Source organism: Coregonus lavaretus (assembly GCF_964263955.1).
Source record: "Coregonus lavaretus genome assembly, contig: HAP1_SCAFFOLD_164, whole genome shotgun sequence".
NCBI classification, from domain to species: Eukaryota; Metazoa; Chordata; class Actinopteri; order Salmoniformes; family Salmonidae; genus Coregonus; species Coregonus lavaretus.
The window spans coordinates 598,965-622,302 of NW_028159767.1; the positions used below are offsets into that span (position 1 = coordinate 598,965).

At 45.6% G+C, this 23,338-nt stretch overlaps 1 protein-coding gene across 1 annotated transcript in view; it reads left to right on the top strand.

Annotated features, from left to right (window-relative positions):
* Positions 1 to 23,338, top strand: part of LOC311122463 (contactin-5-like) — a gene marked incomplete at both ends in the record, with an annotated part of 297,075 nt that overhangs the window by 1,347 nt on the left and 272,390 nt on the right. The window contains one exon of the mRNA XM_084196816.1: positions 21,114 to 21,323. Coding sequence (XP_084052942.1) covers positions 21,114 to 21,323 — 210 coding nt within the window. The remainder of the gene's footprint in view (positions 1 to 21,113; positions 21,324 to 23,338) is intronic.

Below are 23,338 nucleotides of genomic sequence, written 5' to 3' on the forward strand. Positions count from 1 at the left end.
ACCTTCACACTCCTGGGCCAGACTACACTCAATCATATGACCTACTGAAGAGATAAGTCTTCAGTAAAGACTTAAAGGTTGAGACCGAGTCTGCGTCTCTCACATGGGTAGGCAGACTGTTCCATAAAAATGGAGATCTATAGGAGAAAGCCCTGCCTCCCGCTGTTTGCTTAGAAATTCTAGGGACAATTAGGAGGCCTGCGTCTTGTGACCGTAGCGTACGTATTGGTATGTACGGCAGGACCAACTCGGAAAGATAGGTAGGAGCAAGCCCATGTAACGCTTTATAGGTTAACAGTAAAACCTTGAAATCAGCCCTTGCCTTAACAGGAAGCCAGTGTAGGGAAGCTAGCACTGGAGTAATATGATCAAATTTCTTGGTTCTAGTCAGGATTCTAGCAGCCGTATTTAGCACTAACTGAAGTTTATTTAGTGCTTTATCCGGGTAGCCGGAAAATAGAGCATTGCAGTAGTCTAACCTAGAAGTAACAAATGCATGGATTAATTTTTCTGCATCATTTTTGGACAGAAAATTTCTGATTTTTGCAATGTTACGTAGATGGAAAAAAGCTGTCCTTGAAACAGTCTTGATATGTTCGTCAAAAGAGAGATCAGGGTCAAGAGTAACGCCTAGGTCCTTCACAGTTTTATTTGAGACGATTTTACAACCATCAAGATGAATTGTCAGATTTAACAGAAGATCTCTTTGTTTCTTGGGACCTAGAACAAGCATCTCTGTTTTGTCCGAGTTTAAAAGTAAAAAGTTTTCAGCCATCCACTTCCTTATGTCTGAAACACAGGCTTCTAGCGAGGGCAATTTTGGGGCTTCACCATGCTTCATTGAAATGTACAGCTGTGTGTCATCCGCATAGCAGTGAAAGTTAACATTATGTTTTCGAATAACATCCCCAAGAGGTAAAATATATAGTGAAAACAATAGTGGTCCTAAAACGGAACCTTGAGGAACACCGAAATGTACAGTTGATTTGTCGGAGGACAGACCATTCACAGAGACAAACTGATATCTTTCCGACAGGTAGGATCTAAACCAGGCCAGAACTTGTCCGTGTAGACCAATTTGGGTTTCCAGTCTCTCCAAAAGAATGTGGTGATCGATGGTGTCAAAGGCAGCACTAAGGTCTAGTAGCACGAGGACAGATGCAGAGCCTCGGTCTGACGCCATTAAAAGGTCATTTACCACCTTCACAAGTGCAGTCTCAGTGCTATGATGGGGTCTAAAACCAGACTGAAGCATTTCGTATACATTGTTTGTCTTCAGAAAGGCAGTGAGTTGCTGCGCAACAGCTTTTTCTAAAATTTTTGAGAGGAATGGAAGATTCGATATAGGCCGATAGTTTTTTATATTTTCCGGGTCAAGGTTTGGCTTTTTCAAGAGAGGCTTTATCACTGCCACTTTTAGTGAGTTTGGTACACATCCGGTGGATAGAGAGCTGTTTATTATGTTCAACATAGGAGGGCCAAGCACAGGAAGCAGCTCCTTCAGCAGTTTAGTAGGAATAGGATTTAGTATGCAGCTTGAAGGTTTAGAGGCCATGATTATTTTCATCATTGTGTCAAGAGATATAGTACTAAAACACTTAAGTGTCTCTCCCGATCCCAGGCCCTCGCAGAGCTGTGCAGATCCAGGACAGCTAAGCCCTGGAGGAATACGCAGATTCAAAGAGGAGTCCGTAATTTGCTTTCTAATGGTCATGATCTTTTCCTCAAAGAAGTTCATGAATTTATCACTGCTGAAGTGAAAACCATCCTCTCTTGGGGAATGCTGCTTTTTAGTTAGCTTTGCAACAGTATCAAAAAGAAATTTTGGATTGTTCTTATTTTCCTCGATTAATTTGGAAAAGTAGGATGATCGAGCAGCAGTGAGGGCTCTTCGGTACTGCACGGTACTGTCTTTCCAAGCTAGTCGGAAGACTTCCAGTTTGGTGTGGCGCCATTTCCGTTCCAATTTCCTGGAAGCTTGCTTCAAAGCTCGGGTATTTTCTGTATACCAGGGAGCTAGTTTCTTATGACAAATGTCTTTCGTTTTTAGGGGTGCAACTGCATCTAGGGTATTGCGCAAGGTTAAATTGAGTTCCTCAGTTAAGTGGTTAACTGATTTTTGTCCTCTGACGTCCTTGGGTAGGCAGAAGGAGTCTGGAAGGGCATCAATGAATTTTTGTGTTGTCTGAGAATTTATAGCACGACTTTTGATGCTCCTTGGTTGGGGTCTAAGCAGATTATTTGTTGCGATTGCAAACGTAATAAAATGGTGGTCCGATAGTCCAGGATTTTGTGGAAAAACATTAAGATCTACAACATTTATTCCATGGGACAAAACTAGGTCCAGAGTATGACTGTGGCAGTGAGTAGGTCCAGAGACATGTTGGACAAAACCCACTGAGTCGATAATGGCTCCGAAAGACTTTTGGAGTGGGTCTGTGGACTTCTCCATGTGAATATTAAAATCACCAAAAATTAGAATATGATCTGCTATGACTACAAGGTCTGATAGGAATTCAGGAAACTCAGAGAGGAACGCTGTATATGGCCCAGGAGGCCTGTAAACAGTAGCTATAAAAAGTGATTGAGTAGGCTGCATAGATTTCATGACTAGAAGCTCAAAAGATGAAAACGCCATATTTTTTTTTGTAAATTGAAATTTGCTATCGTAAATGTTAGCAACACCTCCGCCTTTGCGGGATGCACGGGGAATATGGTCACTAGTGTAACCAGGAGGGGAGGCCTCATTTAACACAGCAAATTCATCAGGCTTAAGCCATGTTTCAGTCAGGCCAATCACATCAAGATTATGATCAGTGATTAGTTCATTGACTATGACTGCCTTTGAAGTGAGGGATCTAACATTAAGTAACCCTATTTTGAGATGTGAGGTATCACGATCTCTTTCAATAATGGCAGGAATGGAGGAGGTCTTTATCCTAATAAGATTGCTAGGGTGAACACCACCATGTTTAGTTTTGCCCAACCTAGGTCGAGGCACAGACACAGTCTCAATGGGTATGGCTGAGCTGACTACACTGACTATGCTATTGGCAGACTCCACTAAGCTGGCAGGTTGGCTAACAGCCTGCTGCCTGGCCTGCACCCTATTTCACTGCACCCTATTTCACAAAATCTTGGGTGGTGGGGGTGTAGGGGGGTGGTGGGGGGTGTAGGGGGGTGGTGGGGGTGTATAGGGGGTGATGGGGGGTGTAGGGGGGTGGTGGGGGTGTAGGGGGGGGTGGGGGTGTAGGGGGGTGGTGGGGGGTGTAGGGGGGTGGTGGGGGTGTAGGGGGGGTGGGGGTGTAGGGGGGTGGTGGGGGTGTAGGGGGGTGGTGGGGGTGTAGGGGGGGGTGGGGGTGTATAGGGGGTGGTGGGGGGTGTAGGGGGTGGTGGGGGTGCATAGGGGGTGGTGGGGGGTGTAGGGGGGTGGTGGGGGTGTATAGGGGGTGGTGGGGGGTGTAGGGGGGTGGTGTGTGTTTTAAAATTGATCCAGGAGAGATTGCACTGTTGACTGAAGAATATGCAAAACCTGCAGATCTGCCAAACCTTTGTGTGTGTGTGTGTGTGTGTGTGTGTGTGTGTGTGTGTGTGTGTGTGTGTGTGTGTGTGTGTGTGTGTGGTGTGTGTGTGTGTGTGTGTGTGTGTGTGTGTGCGTGGGTGTGTGGGAGTGTGGGTGTGTTCCAGGTCTATTAGTGAAAAACAGGATCTTCCAGAGACATGAGACTGATGTTCAATGAATACTGCAGCAGCTTTCTGCAGAACACTTCCCTTGTGACACCTCGATTAATTAATGAAAGCAACATTATTGTTTGTCAATATTTAATTTGTTGATACCTGCTACTGCTGATATCTGATACTGTAGAGAACAATGTTGGTGATATCTGATACTGTAGAGAATCATGTTGGTGATATCTGCTACTGGTGATATCTGCTACTGGTGATATCTGCTACTGGTGATATCTGATACTGGTGATATCTGCTACTGGTGATATCTGATACTGGTGATATCTGCTACTGGTGATATCTGCTACTGGTGATATCTGCTACTGGTGATATCTGCTACTGGTGATATCTGATACTGGTGATATCTGATACTGGTGATATCTGATACTGGTGATATCTGCTACTGGTGATATCTGCTACTGGTGATATCTGATACTGGTGATATCTGATACTGGTGATATCTGATACTGGTGATATCTGCTACTGGTGATATCTGCTAATGGCGATATCTGATACTGGTGATATCTGCTACTGGTGATATCTGCTAATGGTGATATCTGATACTGGTGATATCTGCTACTGGTGATATCTGATACTGGTGATATCTGATACTGGTGATATCTGCTAATGGCGATATCTGCTACTGGTGATATCTGCTACTGGTGATATCTGCTAATGGCGATATCTGCTACTGGTGATATCTGCTACTGGTGATATCTGATACTGGTGATATCTGCTAATGGCGATATCTGCTACTGGTGATATCTGCTACTGGTGATATCTGCTACTGGTGATATCTGCTACTGGTGATATCTGATACTGGTGATATCTGATACTGGTGATATCTGATACTGGTGATATCTGCTACTGGTGATATCTGCTACTGGTGATATCTGATACTGGTGATATCTGATACTGGTGATATCTGATACTGGCGATATCTGCTACTGGTGATATCTGCTAATGGCGATATCTGATACTGGTGATATCTGCTACTGGTGATATCTGCTAATGGTGATATCTGATACTGGTGATATCTGATACTGGTGATATCTGATACTGGTGATATCTGCTAATGGCGATATCTGCTACTGGTGATATCTGCTACTGGTGATATCTGCTACTGGTGATATCTGCTACTGGTGATATCTGCTACTGGTGATATCTGATACTGGTGATATCTGCAAATGGCGATATCTGCTACTGGTGATATCTGCTACTGGTGATATCTGCTACTGGTGATATCTGATACTGTAGAGAATCTCAACTGTAGCATGGTTCTCTACAGCAGCACCCCAAAATCATAGACACAACATGATCCGTCTACCACCCAACTCATAGACACAACATGATCCGTCTACCCCCCAACTCATAGACACAACATGATTTCTCTACACCCCCCCCCCCCCCCCCCCCCACACAACTCATCAACCCAATGTGATCCCTCTACCCCCCCACACATGTCACGATCGTCAAAATGAGCGGACCAAGGCGCAGCGTGAAATGCGTACATCTTTTAATAGTACTTAGCAACAACATAACAAAACAAAACAACAAAACAAAACTAGAAGTCCTCGGTCATAACACAAACCTACACGGAACAAGATCCCACCAAAGGCAAGTGCACAATAGGCTGCCTAAGTATGGTTCCCAATCAGAGACAACAAGCAACAGCTGATTCACGTTGCCTCTGATTGAGAACCACCCCGGCCAACATAGAAACACATAAACTAGATCGTGAACATAGAACACAAAACATAGACCCTACACACCCTGGCTCAACATATAAGAGTCCCCAGAGCCAGGGCGTGACAACACAACTCATAAACCCAATGTGACGCCCCCCCAACTCATGAACCCAATGTGACCCCCCCGACTCATCAACCCAATGTGATCCCTCCCTCCTGTACCCAGGCTTCCTGCCTGCCTGCACCATTGATGTTACAGTCCATTAGTAACACTTAAGCACAGATAATATCCTAAATTAATTTAATTATTTCCTCTTTCAATTCAATTAACTCGGAGCTACCGACAGTGGATGGCATGTGCATGACAGTGACTACCCAGGGGGAAAACTCAGATTGATGTCTTCTGATTGCCAAGTGTGTATAATGATTTGATGCAGCTTGTAGGCCTACTGACGGCTTGCTATATGTTTTAGTGATATAGTGCTTCCTATGAGTTGGGCGGCAGGTGGCTTAGTGGTTAAGAGTGTTGTGCCAGTAACCAAAAGGTCGCTGGTTATAATCCCCGAGCCAACTAGGTGAAAAATGTGCCCTTGAGCAAGGCACTTAACCCTAATGTCGCTCTGGATAAGAGCGTCTGCTAAATGACTAAAATCTAGAGGATTTGGGGAATGGCCCACTGCATTGGCATCACTTATGTAAAAGCCACAATAAAGCATCATTACATTATACGTCAAATATGTTTCTTTGTTCCTGTTGTCCTTCTTGTGTCAGAACCAGGATCTGCATACTTCCTGGTTCATTCAGTCATACCCACCTGCATACTTCCTGGTTCATTCAGTCATACCCACCTGCATACTTCCTGGTTCATTCAGTCATACCCACCTGCATACTTCCTGGTTCATTCAGTCATACCCACCTGCATACTTCCTGGTTCATTCAGTCATACCCACCTGCATACTTCCTGGTTCATTCAGTCATACCCACCTGCATACTTCCTGGTTCATTCAGTCATACCCACCTGCATACTTCCTGGTTCATTCAGTCATACCCACCTGCATACTTCCTGGTTCATTCAGTCATACCCACCTGCATACTTCCTGGTTCATTCAGTCATACCCACCTGCATACTTCCTGGTTCATTCAGTCATACCCACCTTGTTTGCTATGCATGGACATCTCTGCTGTAGTTTCTCCCCAGGCCAGAGACAGTAATCACACCAACCAGACAGACGGGTCCTGACTTTGGTCCTCTCTGGCCATGGGTTGTATCACCCTTAGCACCTCAGGACGCTGCTGGGTCTATTGGAGGAAGGCTGTTCAGAGGGTTACATGAGATCACTCCACGGGTCATTAAAACATCAACAGTTTAATGCTACATTATTAATATAAACGTCAAATGGAACTTTCAGTGGAGCGTGTGTCTGTTTTGTTTTGGATGAGAATGAGACAAGCATGGACTCTCTGCTATCTCCATGGGGATACCTGCTACTGGACAGCATGGTCTCTCTGCTATCTCCCTGGGGATACCTGCAACTGGATAGCATGGTCTCTCTGCTATCTCCCTGGGGATACCTGCTACTGGATAGCATGGACTCTCTGCTATCTCCCTGGGGATACCTGCTACTGGACAGCATGGTCTCTCCCTGGGGATACCTGCTACTGGATAGCATGGTCTCTCTGCTATCTCCCTGGGGATACCTGCTACTGGATAGCATGGTCTCTCCCTGGGGATACCTGCTACTGGATAGCATGGTCTCTCCCTGGGGATACCTGCTACTGGATAGCATGGTCTCTCCCTGGGGATACCTGCTACTGGATAGCATGGTCTCTCCCTGGGGATACCTGCTACTGGATAGCATGGTCTCTCCCTGGGGATAACTGCTACTGGACAGCATGGTCTCTCCCTGGGGATACCTGCTACTGGATAGCATGGTCTCTCCCTGGGGATACCTGCTACTGGATAGCATGGACTCTCTGCTATCTCCCTGGGGATACCTGCTACTGGATAGCATGGACTCTCTGCTATCTCCCTTGGGATACCTGCTACTGGATAGCATGGTCTCTCTGCTATCTCCCTGGGGATACCTGCTACTGGACAGCATGGACTCTCCCTGGGGATACCTGCAACTGGATAGCATGGACTCTCCCTGGGGATAACTGCTACTGGACAGCATGGACTCTCCCTGGGGATACCTGCTACTGGATAGCATGGTCTCTCCCTGGGGATACCTGGTACTGGATAGCATGGTCTCTCTGCTATCTCCCTGGGGATACCTGCTACTGGACAGCATGGTCTCTCCCTGGGGATACCTGCTACTGGACAGCATGGTCTCTCCCTGGGGATACCTGCTACTGGATAGCATGGTCTCTCTGCTATCTCCCTGGGGATACCTGCAACTGGATAGCATGGACTCTCCCTGGGGATACCTGCTACTGGACAGCATGGTCTCTCTGCTATCTCCCTGGGGATACCTGCAACTGGACAGCATGGTCTCTCTGCTATCTCCCTGGGGATACCTGCAACTGGACAGCATGGTCTCTCTGCTATCTCCCTGGGGATACCTGCAACTGGATAGCATGGTCTCTCTGCTGTCTCCCTGGGGATACCTGCAACTGGATAGCATGGTCTCTCCCTGGGGATACCTGCTACTGGACAGCATGGTCTCTCCCTGGGGATAACTGCTACTGGACAGCATGGTCTCTCTGCTATCTCCCTGGGGATACCTGCAACTGGACAGCATGGTCTCTCTGCTATCTCCCTGGGGATACCTGCAACTGGATAGCATGGTCTCTCTGCTGTCTCCCTGGGGATACCTGCAACTGGATAGCATGGTCTCTCCCTGGGGATACCTGCTACTGGACAGCATGGTCTCTCCCTGGGGATAACTGCTACTGGACAGCATGGTCTCTCTGCTATCTCCCTGGGGATACCTGCAACTGGATAGCATGGTCTCTCTGCTGTCTCCCTGGGGATACCTGCAACTGGATAGCATGGTCTCTCCCTGGGGATACCTGCTACTGGACAGCATGGTCTCTCCCTGGGGACGGCCTGTATCATCTATTGTTCTATGTGGTTGAATGTCTCTGTAGACTCACATTGCTGCAAATTACAATATACTGTATGTTCTCATCTGGAAATGTATTATGTGTGCTAACTTAGGAAGTATGGACAATTTACAATTGACTAAATGAACGAATAAATGAATGGCAGTTGTTTTCCTTATATGGAAAGCATAGAGGTCATGACCCTCCCTCTTCAACAATGACAGACACATACTCTGACATACTACAGTGCAGCAGTGAAGGGCTGTTCTCAAACACCATGAACAGCTGATACAAATTCATTTAGTAGAGCCATTTATGACTAATCCAGTCATATCACTGACAGTCTGCAGAGCACTCTAAAAGGGAGACAAATAAAGAATACCTTATTATACATTCCTGCATCACTTTAACCAACATTAAATCCAGCTTATATTGTACACTCTTAGAAAAAAAGGGTTCCAAAAGGGTTATTTGGCTGTCCCCATAGGAGAACCCTTTTTGTTCTACATGGAACCAAAAGGGTTCTACCTGGAACCAAAAAGGGTTCCTCAAAGGGTTCTCCTATGGGGAAAACCAAATAATCCTTTTAGGTTCTAGGTAGCACCTTTTTTTCTAAGAGTGTAATTGCATTCGCTGTCCCATAAGTATGCACATACAGTAACACACTATTTTAGTACTCTGTTGAGGCTTTCTGTGTCACGGAATCAGCCGAGGCTGCTCCTCCTCCTTGCTCGGGCAGGCTTCGGCGTTCGTCGTCCCCGGAGTACTAGCTGCCACCGATCTATGTTTCTGTGTTTGACTTGTTTTGTCTTGATTGTGTACACCTGTTTCCTATTATGTTGTATTGTATTCCCTATTTAACCCTCTGTCGTTCATTGTGTGTTGTGTGTGATTGTTCTCGTCATTTTCGGCAGTTGCTAGTGTGCGGGTATTCTCCTCCCTGTTTGGAGGTTGTTTTGTACTCTGGTTACTTTGTTAGTAAAGTATCGTTTCCAGTAGCTCGGTGTCCTGCGTTTGACTTTGCCTACCGCATTCACGTCGCATTTTGACAGAATCACACACCACTCATGGAGTCAGCAGGAGAGGCGGTGCCAGCTGGATCTATGGAGGCACGCGTTGAACACCAAGCGGCCATGATCCAGGCTCTCGGCACCGCCATGGAACGGGTGGTGAACACCATTGAGCGATGGTAAAGAGGGGGTCTACCTATACCCCCTCCAACGATACCACCACCATCGGGGATGCCCATCGTTTCACCTCCGGGGTCCAGTGGGATTCGGCTCTCGCTCCCGAGGGCTTATGATGGCACAGCGGCCGGGTGCCAGGGTTTCCTACTCCAGGTTGAACTCTACCTAGCAACCATTCACCCGGCGCCCTCGGGATACGAGAGCGTGTCCGCCCTCATCTCCTGTCTGTCCGGCAAGGCGCTGGAGTGGGCCAACGCCGAGTGGGGTGGGATAGACGCCGCTACGGTCAACTATGCGGAGTTCACCCGCCGCTTCCGGGCAGTATTCGATCATCCACCAGAGGGTAAGGCGGCGGGTGAGCGTCTATTCCACCTTAGACAGGGGAGGAGAAACGCACACGAGTTCGCGCTGGACTTCCGGACGCTGGCTGCCAACGCGGGATGGAATGAGAGGGCCCTCATCGACCACTATAGATGTAGCCTGAGGGAGGACGTGCGTTGGGAATTGGCCTGCAGGGATACCAACCTCAGCTTTGATCAACTGGTGGACATGTGGATACGCCTGGATACCCTGTTGGCTACCCGCGGACGTCCGGATTCGGGGCCGTCCATTCCTTCCCCCAGCACTTCCGAGCCGACCCCTATGGAGCTCGGGGTGCTGGTGCTAGGGAGACAAGGAGGGAGACCAGGAGGGAGGCCGTCCCCTGCACCAACTGTGGCCGCAGAGGACACACTGCTGGTTGGTGCTGGGGAGGGTCTCCTAGGAATCGCCTCCGTGACACAGAGAAGAGCAGTCTCAGTTGAATGACCAGTCTTGAAACCTGACTGGTTTGGATCAAGAAGGTCATTCTGAGAGAGATAGCAGGAGAGTTGGCTATATATGGCACGCTCAAGAGTTTTGGAGAGAAAAGAAAGAAGGGATACTGGTCTGTAGTTGTCGACATCAGAGGGATCGAGTGTAGGTTTTTTGAGGAGGGGTGCAACTCTTGCTTTCTTGAAGATGGAAGGGACATAGCCAGCGGACAAGGATGAGTTGATGAGCGAGGTGAGGAGAGGGAGAAGGTCTCCGGAAATGGTCTGGAGAACAGAGGAGGGGATAGGGTCAAGCAGGCAGGTTGTTGGGCGGCCGGCCGTCACAAGTCGCAAGATTTCATCTGGAGAGAGAGGGGAGAAAGAAGTCAAAGCATAGGGTAGGGCATTGTGAGCAGGACCAGCGGTGTCATTTGACTTAATAAATGAGGATCGGATGTCGTCAACCTTCTTTTCAAAATGGTTGATGAAGTCATCCACAGAGAGGGAGGAGGGAGGGTGAGGAGAAGGAGTATTCAGCAGGGAAGAGAAGGTGGCAAAGAGCTTCCTAGGGTTAGAGGCAGAGGCTTGGAATTTAGAGTGGTAAAAAGTTGCTTTAGCAGCAGAAACGGAGGAAGAGAATGTAGAGAGGAGGGAGTGAAAAGATGACAGGTCCACAGGAGTCTAGTTTTCCTCCATTTCCGCTCGGCTGCCCGGAGCCCTGTTCTGTGAGCTCGCAATGAATCGTCAAGCCACGGAGCAGGAGGGGAGGACCGAGCCGCCGGGAGGATAGGGGACATAGAGAGTCAAAAGATTCAGAGAGGGAGGAGAGGAGGGTTGAGGAGGCAGAATCAGGAGATTGGAGGGAGAACGATTTAGCAGAGGGAAGATATGATAGGATGGAAGAGGAGAGAGTAGCGGGAGAGAGAGAGTGAAGGTTGCGACGGCACATTACCATCTGAGTAGGGGCAGAGTGAGTAGTGTTGGAGGAGAGCGAGAGAGAAAAGGATACAAAGTAGTGGTCGGAGACTTGGAGGGGAGTTGCAGTGAGATTAGTAGAAGAACAGCATCTAGTAAAGATGAGGTCAAGCATATTGCCTGCCTTTTGAGTAGGGGGGGACGGTGTGAGGGTGAGGTCAAAAGATGAAAGGAGTGGAAAGAAGGAGGCAGAGAGAAATGAGTCAAAGGCAGACGTAGGGAGGTTAAAGTCACCCAGAACTGTGAGGGATGAGCCATCCTCAGGAAAGGAACTTATCAAGGCGTCAAACTCATTGATGAACTCTCCAAGGGAACCTGGAGGGCGATAAATGATAAGGATGTTAAGCTTGAATGGGCTAGTGACTGTGACAGCATGGAATTCAAATGAGGAGATAGACAGATAAAGTCCTTGATTTTTTGTTAAAACATCATAGAGGATTTTTAGCATTTCTCCTGCTATTTATTCAAGGCATGGTCCAGCTCTGAGCACTGCATGCAAATAAATAACAATCAATTAATTGCCCAATGATGCTCGAAAAGGAAACCATATTTATCATGCATGACTCCTTTGCCCTTAGACAAAATGCATCACTTACATCTACAGCATAGCCATCTCTCAAGCCACTACCCAGTGCCAACAGCAGCCTAACACTAGCCACTACCCAGTGCCAACAGCAGCCTAACACTAGCCACTACCCAGTGCCAAAAGCAGCCTAACACTAGCCACTACCCAGTGCCAACAGCAGCCTAACACTAGCCACTACCCAGTGCCAACAGCAGATGGTTATATCTGTTTCTCCACCTCCCATTACCTCTAATTTCTCATAACAATTCAATGCTCTGATCACAAATAGGAACACTGATAAGGTGGTGTTGAAGGAGTCAGGCGCAGGAGGGCATCACCAGGTATTCATAATGCCCCGTGGTTGTGCTGAATGCTGTCTTCCACTCATCTCCCTCTCGGATACGCACCAGGTTGTACGCACTCCTGAGATCTAATTTGGTGAAGAAGCACGCCCCATGCATTGATTCAATCACCGAAGGAATGAGGGGGAGAGGATAACTAAATCTTATCGTCTCCCTGTTCAGTGATCGATAATCAATGCACGGGGGCAGACCTCATCCTTCTTCTTCACAAAGAAGAAACTTGAGGAGGCAGGTGAAGTGGAGGGACGTATATACCCAGGGACTCGGTTTCAGCCTGTGACAGGGAGTATATACAGTGGGGAGAACAAGTATTTGATACACTGCCGATGTTGCAGGTTTTCCTACTTACAAAGCATGTAGAGGTCTGTAATTTTTATCATAGGTACACTTCAACTGTGAGAGACAGAATCTAGAAAATCACATTGTATGATTTTTAAGTAATTAATTTGCATTTTATTGCATGACATAAGTATTTGATCACCTACCAACCAGTAAGAATTCCGGCTCTCACAGACCTAAAGAGTTAATCAGGGGGATTTTTCAACAAATAGTATTTACCTTTCCATAGTAGCAAGATCTTATCTATTTTTGCTAACTTTCTATTAAAATGTATTGGAGTGAGATCATTTATTCCTTTTGCGATATGTATTCCAACTGTATCCACATCACCATCAGACCATTTTATTTTAAAACTACACGGTAATGTAAAAACTGTATCATTTATCATAATTTGGTTGTAATCCAGAGTGGTTAGAAAATGTATCTAGATCCTCTATTTGGCTGTGGAGGGATTCAAGTTGTGGATTTAAAACAAAACATGTATCATCAGCGTACAATGACACCTTTGTTTTTAAGCCCTGGATTTCTAATCCCTTGATATTATTGTTGGATCTGATTTTAATAGCTAACATTTCGATGGCCATAATAAATAGATATGCCGATAATGGACAACGTTGTTTTACTCCTCTTGACAGTTTAAAACTTTCTGAGAAATAGCCATTATTTGCTATTTTACACCTAGGGTTACTAAACATGATTTTAACCCATTTTATAAGAGATTCTCCAAAATTGAAATGCTCCAGGCATGTATATATAAACTCCAGTCGTACTTTATCAAAAGTCTTTTCAAAGTCAGCTATGAATAGCAGGCCTGGTTTCCCAGATTTTTCATAGTGTTCTATTGTTTCCAGTACTTGCCTTATATTATCTCCAATTTTCGTCCATGTAAAAAACCTGTCTGATTAGGATGAATAATATCTGACAATACCTTTTTAATTATATGCGCTATACATTTTGCTAGACTTTTTGCGTTACAACACTGAAGTGTAAGGGGCCTCCAATTTTTTTAATGGACTTGATCTTTATATTTCCCACTTGTATCCTGTTTCAGTAATAATGAGATCAGACCTTCTTCTTGAGTGTCTGATAATCTACTATTTACATAGGAGTGGTTAAAACATGCTAATAACGGTCCTCTGAGTATATAGTGGGGGGAAAAAGTATTTAGTCAGCCACCAATTGTGCAAGTTCTCCCACTTAAAAAGATGAGAGAGGCCTGTAATTTTCATCATAGGTACACGTCAACTATGACAGACAACTTGAGAAAAAAAATCCAGAAAATCACATTGTAGGATTTTTTATGAATTTATTTGCAAATTATGGTGGAAAATAAGTATTTGGTCACCTACAAACAAGCAATATTTCTGTCTCTCACAGACCTGTAACTTCTTCTTTAAGAGGCTCCTCTGTCCTCCACTCGTTACCTGTATTAATGGCACCTGTTTGAACTTGTTATCAGTATAAAAGACACTTGTCCACAACCTCAAACAGTCACACTCCAAACTCCACTATGGCCAAGACCAAAGAGCTGTTAAAGGACACAAGAAACAAAATTGTAGACCTGCACCAGGCTGGGAAGACTGAATATGCGGTAGGTAAGCAGCTTGGTTTGAAGAAATCAACTGTGGGAGCAATTATTAGGAAATGGAAGACATACAAGACCACTGATAATCTCCCTCGATCTGGGGCTCCATGCAAGATCTCACCCTGTGGGGTCAAAATGATCATAAGAACGGTGAGCAAAAATCCCAGAACCACACGGGGGGACCTAGTGAATGGCCTGCAGAGAGCTGGGACCAAAGTAACAAAGCCTACCATCAGTAACACACTACGCCGCCAGGGACTCAAATCCTGCAGTGCCAGACATGTCCCCCTGCTTAAGCCAGTACATGTCCAGGCCCGTCTGAAGTTTGCTAGAGTGCATTTGGATGATCCAGAAGAGGATTGGGAGAATGTCATATGGTCAGATGAAACCAAAATAGAACCTTTTGGTAAAAACTCAACTCGTCGTGTTTGGAGGACAAAGAATGCTGAGTTGCATCCAAAGAACACCATACCTACTGTGAAGCATGGGGGTGGAAACATCATGCTTTGGGGCTGTTTTTCTGCAAAGGGACCAGGACGACTGATCCGTGTAAAGGAAAGAATGAATGGGGCCATGTATCGTGAGATTTTGAGTGAAAACCTCCTTCCATCAGCAAGGGCAATGAAGATGAAACGTGGCTGGGTCTTTCAGCATGACAATGATCCCAAACACACCGCCCGGGCAACGAAGGAGTGGCTTCGTAAGAAGCATTTCAAGGTCCTGGAGTGGCCTAGCCAGTCTCCAGATCTCAACCCCATAGAAAATCTTTGGAGGGAGTTGAAAGTCCGTGTTGCCCAGCGAGAGCCCCAAAACATCACTGCTCTAGAGGAGATCTGCATGGAGGAATGGGCCAAAATACCAGCAACAGTGTGTGAAAACCTTGTGAAGACTTACAGAAAACGTTTGACCTGTGTCATTGCCAACAAAGGGTATATAACAAAGTATTGAGAAACTTTTGTTATTGACCAAATACTTATTTTCCACCATAATTTGCAAATAAATTCATTTAAAATCCTACAATGTGATTTTCTGGATTTCTTTTCTCATTTTGTCTGTCATAGTTGACATGTACCTATGATGAAAATTACAGCCCTCTCTCATCTTTTTAAGCGGGAGAACTTGCACAATTGGTGGCTGACTAAATACTTTTTTTCCCCACTGTATCAAAAAAGGTTTGGTATACCTCAACTGGTATGCCATCCAACCCTGGAGTTTTCCCGGACTTAAAGTATTTAATTGCCTCCAGAAGTTCATCCTCTGTAATTCACCTTCACATGAGTCTTTCTGTATGGCTGTTAATTTGACATTATCAATAGAAAAAAATCCACACAATTAGCTTCAGTTAGAGGAGATGGAGGAGACTGAAACGAAAACATATGCTTAAAGTACTTTGCTTCCTCCTTCAAAATATAATTTGGTGAATCATGGGTGACTCCGTCATTTGTAACTAGTTTCGGTAAATTCTTTTTGGTAGCATTTCTATGTTGAAGATAAAAAAATAATTTGGTGCATTTTTCCCATATTCCATCAAGTTTGCTTTATTTTTAATAATATATTACACTAGATCTTTCCTGAATAAGTTCCTCCATTTCTTTTTGTTTTTCCTCTAATTTATTCTGAGCCTCTATGTTACAGTTTTTATTGCTATCTTTCTGTTCTGTTAGACCTTCTATTTCCTTTGTTAGTATGGACTCTTGACCTAAATTGCTTTTGTTTTCGAGATGAGTACTGAAATGCATGGCCTCTAAAGGCACATTTAAAAGTGTCCCATACAAGAAGGGGATTTGCTGTACCTATGTTATGTCGGAAAAATTCAGTTATAAATTCCTCTGTCCTAGTTAAAAACAAGTTATCATCCAATAGGCTTTGATTGAATTTCCAATATCCTCGTCCACGACAGTTAGGAAGGTGGGCAGGCAGTTAGGAAGGTGGACAGGCAGTTAGGCAGGTGGGCAGGCAGTTAGGCAGGTGGGCAGGCAGTTAGGAAGGTGGACAGGCAGTTAGGAAGGTGGGCAGGCAGTTAGGCAGGTGGACAGGCAGTTAGGCAGGTGGGCAGGCAGTTAGGCAGGTGGGCAGGCAGTTAGGAAGGTGGACAGGCAGTTAGGCAGGTGGGCAGGCAGTTAGGCAGGTGGGCAGGCAGTTAGGAAGGTGGGCAGGCAGTTAGGCAGGTGGGCAGGCAGTTAGGAAGGTGGACAGGCAGTTAGGCAGGTGGGCAGGCAGTTAGGCAGGTGGGCAGGCAGTTAGGAAGGTGGACAGGCAGTTAGGAAGGTGGGCAGGCAGTTAGGAAGGTGGACAGGCAGTTAGGAAGGTGGACAGGCAGTTAGGCAGGTGGGCAGGCAGTTAGGCAGGTGGACAGGCAGTTAGGCAGGTGGGCAGACAGTTAGGCAGGTGGGCAGGCAGTTAGGAAGGTGGGCAGGCAGTTAGGAAGGTGGACAGGCAGTTAGGCAGGTGGGCAAGCAGTTAGGAAGGTGGGCAGGCAGTTAGGAAGGTGGACAGGCAGTTAGGCAGGTGGACAGGCAGTTAGGCAGGTGGGCAGGCAGTTAGGCAGGTGGGCAGGCAGTTAGGAAGGTGGGCAGGCAGTTAGGAAGGTGGACAGGCAGTTAGGCAGGTGGGCAGGCAGTTAGGCAGGTGGGCAGGCAGTTAGGAAGGTGGGCAGGCAGTTAGGAAGGTGGACAGGCAGTTAGGCAGGTGGGCAGGCAGTTAGGCAGGTGGGCAGGCAGTTAGGAAGGTGGACAGGCAGTTAGGAAGGTGGACAGGCAGTTAGGCAGGTGGGCAGGCAGTTAGGCAGGTGGGCAGGCAGTTAGGAAGGTGGTCAGGCAGTTAGGAAGGTGGGCAGGCAGTTAGGCAGGTGGGCAGGCAGTTAGGAAGGTGGGCAGGCAGTTAGGAAGGTGGGCAGGCAGTTAGGAAGGTGGACAGGCAGTTAGGCAGGTGGGCAGGCAGTTAGGCAGGTGGGCAGGCAGTTAGGAAGGTGGGCAGGCAGTTAGGAAGGTGGACAGGCAGTTAGGCAGGTGGGCAGGCAGTTAGGCAGGTGGGCAGGCAGTTAGGAAGGTGGGCAGGCAGTTAGGAAGGTGGGCAGGCAGTTAGGAAGGTGGACAGGCAGTTAGGCAGGTGGGCAGGCAGTTAGGCAGGTGGGCAGGCAGTTAGGAAGGTGGGCAGGCAGTTAGGCAGGTGGGCAGGCAGTTAGGCAGGTGGGCAGGCAGTTAGGAAGGTGGGCAGGCAGTTAGGCAGGTGGGCAGGCAGTTAGGAAGGTGGGCAGGCAGTTAGGAAGGTGGGCAGGCAGTTAGGCAGGTGGGCAGGCAGTTAGGCAGGTGGGCAGGCAGTTAGGAAGGTGGGCAGGCAGTTAGGCAGGTGGGCAAGCAGTTAGGAAGGTGGGCAGGCAGTTAGGCAGCTAGGCAGGCAGTTGGGCAGGTGGGCAGGCAGTTAGGCAGGTGGGCAGGCAGTTAGGCAGGTGGGCAGGCGGGTGGGCAGGCAGTTAGGAAGGTGGGCAGGCAGTTAGGCAGGTGGGCAGGCGGGTGGGCAGGCAGTTAGGAAGGTGGGAAGGCAGTTAGGCAGGTGGGCAGACAGTTAGGAAGGTGGGCAGGCAGTTAGGAAGGTGGTCAGGCAGTTAGGAAGGTGAGCCAAGGTTTATTCATTGTCTCTGTGACTCTGCTCTGATCCATCCACCAACCATTATTCATTATCTCTACTGTTGGACTCAGCTCTGATGTGCATTATCCATTATCTCTACTTTTGGACTAAGCTCGGATGTACATTATCCATTATCTCTGCTGCCAGACTCAGCCATGCTGTACATTATCCATTATATCTACTGTTGGACTCAGCTCTGATATACATTATCCATAATCTCTACTGTTGGACTCAGCTGTGATGTATATGATCAATTATCTCTACTTTTGGACTCAGCTCTGAAGTACATTATCCATTATCTCTACAGTTAGACTCAGAACTGATGTACATTATCCATTATCTCTACTGTTGGACTCAGCTCCTATATACATGATTCATTATCTCTACTGTTGGACTCAGCTATGATGTACATTATCCATTATCTCTACTGTTGGACTCAGCTCTGATGTACATTATCCATTATCTCTACTGTTGGACACAGCTCTGATGTACATTATCCATTATCTCTACTGTTGGACTCAGCTCCTATATATATGATCCTTTATCTCTACTGTTGGACTCAGCTCTGATGTACATTATCAAGTATCTCTATTGTTGGACTCAGCTCTGATGTACATTATCAATTATCTCTATTGTTGGACTCAGCTCTGTGTGCAGCTGGTAACTAATTGGTTCCTGTCCAAATACCAAATTCTCTGCTTATCCACTGTCAAACTCCAAGACATGTTTAATTTTAAATAGATTCTCACTCTCCTTTCCTCATTCAAGTTTCCTGGCGTATGAGATACCCACTGCACATTGATTAAGTCTTAATGCAATTAGAAGTAAAGTAATGGCCTACTTTACATTTTCTGAAAGCAGCAGTATGTCTCCAGAGCAGACGGAAGCTCACCGTTATTATTTTCAGTTTTGTTATGGTCTTTTAACATACTTTATCCAAAAGGGAGAAGTAAACCTCTGGGTAAACAATCTGATCAATCTTTCAGTCGCTTTGATTACACAATCTGATCAATCTTTCAGTCGCTTTGATTAGACAATCTGATAAACCTTTCGTCGCTTTGATTAGACAATCTGATGTTTCTTCTCTCAACTGCTCATTCTTTGCAGTTTTTTCCACCTGCATGCAATATCATTAGATTTTTTATTCTAATTTACTTTTATTGTGATTCTCTGTAGCTCAGTTGGTAGAGCATGATGTTTGCAACACCAGGATAGTGGGTTCGATTCCTGGGACTACCTATACATAAGATGTATGCACAGATGACTGCAAGTTGGTTTGTATAAAAGTGTTTCCTAAATGGCATATATGTCTATATTTGTTATTATTTTCACTCATACAAACATAGTGGCATGTTTTATTTTTCTTTAATGATGTGTCAGAACTGACTTTTTCAAACATACTTCAATCTAAATATAATGTTACGGTCGATTAATTCAATTATCAAAAAAATCTTTGACTTAATTTGCTAAAAATATGACCTTTTCCGAAGGTTTTTTGTAAATCTCTCCTGGTGAGCCGTGATTTACTCCATTGTGTTGTTCAAGTGTAGTGTGGTTGGGGAGTCGAGGTGTGATACTGATGTGCTATGATGTCGTGTTGCTACCATGATGTGTTGTTGTCTTAGGTCTCTCTTTATGTAGTGTTGTGGTGTCTCTCTTTATGTAGTGTTGTGGTGTCTCTCTTTATGTAGTGTTGTGGTGTCTCTCTTGTTGTGATGTGTGTTTTGTCCTATATTTTTATTTTGAATCCCAGCTCCCGTCCCCGCAGGAGGCCTTTTTTCCTCTTGGTAGTCCTTCATTATAAATATGATTGCTTTTCTTAATTGACTTGCCTAGTTAAATAAAGGTTCAATTATAAAATCAATTATGACAGCTCCGTCCATGCAGGCGCTTCACACCTCAGAATGAATCATTCTAAACTCTTTCCCTTTAAAGGAAGTTGTATTTGCTCTGTTATTTTACTCAGTTTGGCCTTTTTATATTGCAAATTACATTAATGTATGTGCAGTGAACCTGAAGTAGAATGGTAGAAGGCAAAATGAGACTCTGTGACTCTGGAGGAGGAGAAATGTGACTCTGGTGGAGGAGGAAATGTGACTCTGGCGGAGGAGGAAATGTGACTCTGGCGGAGGAGGAAATGTGACTCTGGCGGAGGAGGAAATGTGACTCTGGCGGAGGAGGAAATGTGACTCTGGCGGAGGAGAAATGTGACTCTGGCGGAGGAGAAATGTGACTCTGGCGGAGGAGGAAATGTGTGTGCTGGAGATCATTTTAGAATGTCTCTTCTTGAACCGTTACAGTTTTATTACGTTTAGCTATATTACTCCGTCCCCGTCTGTCTGGGAAAGAAGTACTGCAATTATTACATGACCGTTGTCAATCTCTCTAAAAACGTACTGCTAGCTGTGCCCACAAGGTATCTCTCTAAAAACGTACTGCTAGCTGTGCCCACAAGGTATCTCTCTAAAAACGTACTGCTAGCTGTGCCCACAAGGTATCTCTCTAAAAACGTACTGCTAGCTGTGCCCACAAGGTATCAACAACATTTTGAAGACATGGTCTTTGTCAGTTCCCCACATACTTTTCAATGCACCAGCCAGACATTTTATAAATAGTTATAATTGTTTAATAAGGCTGTGATAAATATCAGTCCTGAGACTATGGCTATACTTAAGAGTCTTGAGACGGAGGAAGGCGAAATACGCTTGAAGTGGGTCAGGTGGATTTGTTTGTTTGTAAAGACAAAATGACAGCCTTTTCCCTATATAGTGTGCTGTCCTATTGGACCTGGTCAAAAGTAGTGCACTAAAAAGGGAATAGGGTGTCATTTGGGACGCAGATAAACAAACCCACTTCAACTGCAGTTTGCCCTCCGCCGTCTCAAGAAGCTTAAGTATAACAACTGTGTGCTACGTAACTGTGTGTCTGTTGTCTGTGCCCAGTATAAAGTCACCAGTAGTGTATTCTGGAAGAGTGCTGCACTGATACCTTCATAATCTCTGGTTGTTAAAGTAATCATTGGAAGACCAAGTGAGCTGAGTCTATGGAAACATCATATAATAAAAAAGATCTGTAGTTTGCACTTAAAATGTATACATACTGTTATGCAACACACACTATTTAGAGAAACATTTTAGAAAAGTATATACTGTATGTTGCACAGTGTCAGGTAAATTAGCCATTCAAATGTAACTCACTTCATATTCCCTCCTTCTATGTGTAGCAGATTTAGCAGGGAGGCAAGCGTCATACGCGGCAGTGTTGAGAATGAAACCAGACAGCTCGTTGTCACTGCTCAGATCACGGACCCGGCCTCCACACGGACATGACCACGGCAGAGGGCTGCTGACTCCTGACTGGCCGGCATCCTTCTCCAACCATCACCTGTCTACCCTCAGTCTGTCCAGCTCCCAGGAGGAATACAGGAGCCAAGGTCAGTCAGTCAGTCAGTCAGTCAGTCCTAACCATCAGTCTGTCCAGCTCCCAGGAGGAATACAGGAGCCAAGGTCAGTCAGTCAGTCAGTCAGTCCTAACCCTCAGTCTGTCCAGCTCCCAGGAGGAATACAGGAGCCAAGGTCAGTCAGTCTGTCAGTCAGTCAGTCAGTCAGTCAGTCCTAACCATCAGTCTGTCCAGCTCCCAGGAGGAATACAGGAGCCAAGGTCAGTCAGTCAGTCAGTCAGTCCTAACCCTCAGTCTGTCCAGCTCCCAGGAGGAATACTGTGATGAGGTGATTTTAAAGGAGTCAGGCGCAGGAGGGTAAATCACAGAATAACAGATTTATTCTGAAACACAGAGTTACGCAGTAATGTGTCAAAACACTCCAGGGTGCAAAACAGGCGCACTGGAAATACAAGGTACACTGGGAATATTCCCAGCGATACAAAATACACGGAACTCCACCGAGCTTCACTCTCCTCCGCAATAACCAATCACACACAAAGACAAGGGGGCAGAGGGAACACTTATACAGGTACTGATGAGGGGATATGAACCAGGTGTGTGTAATAAACAAGACAAAACAAATGGAATGATGAGATGAGGAGCGGCAGTGGCTAGAAGGCCGGTGACGACGAACGCCGAAGCCTGCCCGAACAAGGAGAGGAGGCAGCTTCGGAGGAAGTCATGACAAATACAGTAGCCAAGGTCAGTCAGTCCCTTACAAAAAAAAGATTGTAGTCAGAGTGCAGTATAACTGGAGTAGACTGTAGTATAATTATAGTTAGAGTGCAGTATAACTGGAGTACACTGTAGTATAATTGTAGTTAGAGTGCAGTATAACTGGAGTACACTGTAGTATAATTGTAGTTAGAGTGCAGTATAACTTGAGTACACTGTAGTATTATTGTAGTTAGAGTGCAGTATAACTGGAGTACACTGTAGTATTATTGTAGTTAGAGTGCAGTATAACTGGAGTACACTGTAGTATAATTGTAGTTAGAGTGCAGTATAACTTGAGTACACTGTAGTATTATTGTAGTTAGAGTGCAGTATAACTGGAGTACACTGTAGTATTATTGTAGTTAGAGTGCAGTATAACTGGAGTACACTGTAGTATAATTGTAGTTAGAGTGCAGTATAACTGGAGTACACTGTAGTATAATTGTAGTTAGAGTGCAGTATAACTGGAGTACACTGTAGTATAATTGTAGTTATAGTGCAGTATAACTGGAGTACACTGTAGTATTATTGTAGTTAGAGTGCAGTATAACTGGAGTACACTGTAGTATAATTGTAGTTAGAGTGCAGTATAACTGGAGTACACTGTAGTATAATTGTAGTTAGAGTGCAGTATAACTGGAGTACACTGTAGTATTATTGTAGTTAGAGTGCAGTATAACTGGAGTACACTGTAGTATAATTGTAGTTAGAGTGCAGTATAACTGGAGTACACTGTAGTATAATTGTAGTTAGAGTGCAGTATAACTGGAGTACACTGTAGTATTATTGTAGTCAGAGTGCAGTATAACTGGAGTACACTGTAGTATAATTGTAGTTAGAGTGCAGTATAACTGGAGTACACTGTAGTATAATTGTAGTCAGAGTGCAGTATAACTGGAGTACACTGTAGTATAATTGTAGTTAGAGTGCAGTATAACTGCAGTATGCTTCTAATACTGCGTCCAAAATAACACATTTTTTTACAGCAGTAATTTTGCAGTGTGTGACTGCAGTTACAGTGCAGTATAACTGCAGTTACAGTGCAGTACTGTCAGGGCGTGTTGTAGGTGTAGTGTAGGAATCAAATGCAGGACGCAGACTGAATGTTCCAAATGCTGTATTACTGGCCCAACACAGGCAACAGGACAACTAAGCCCGACAGCAAACCACGCACGAAGGCGAAAGGTAAATGCGCACTAACAGGTGCGACAAAATGAACCGGTGCACACACAAGTGCAAATAAGCTCCAGCACAGTGGAGAAATACGCTCAACCGAGCAAAACACAACA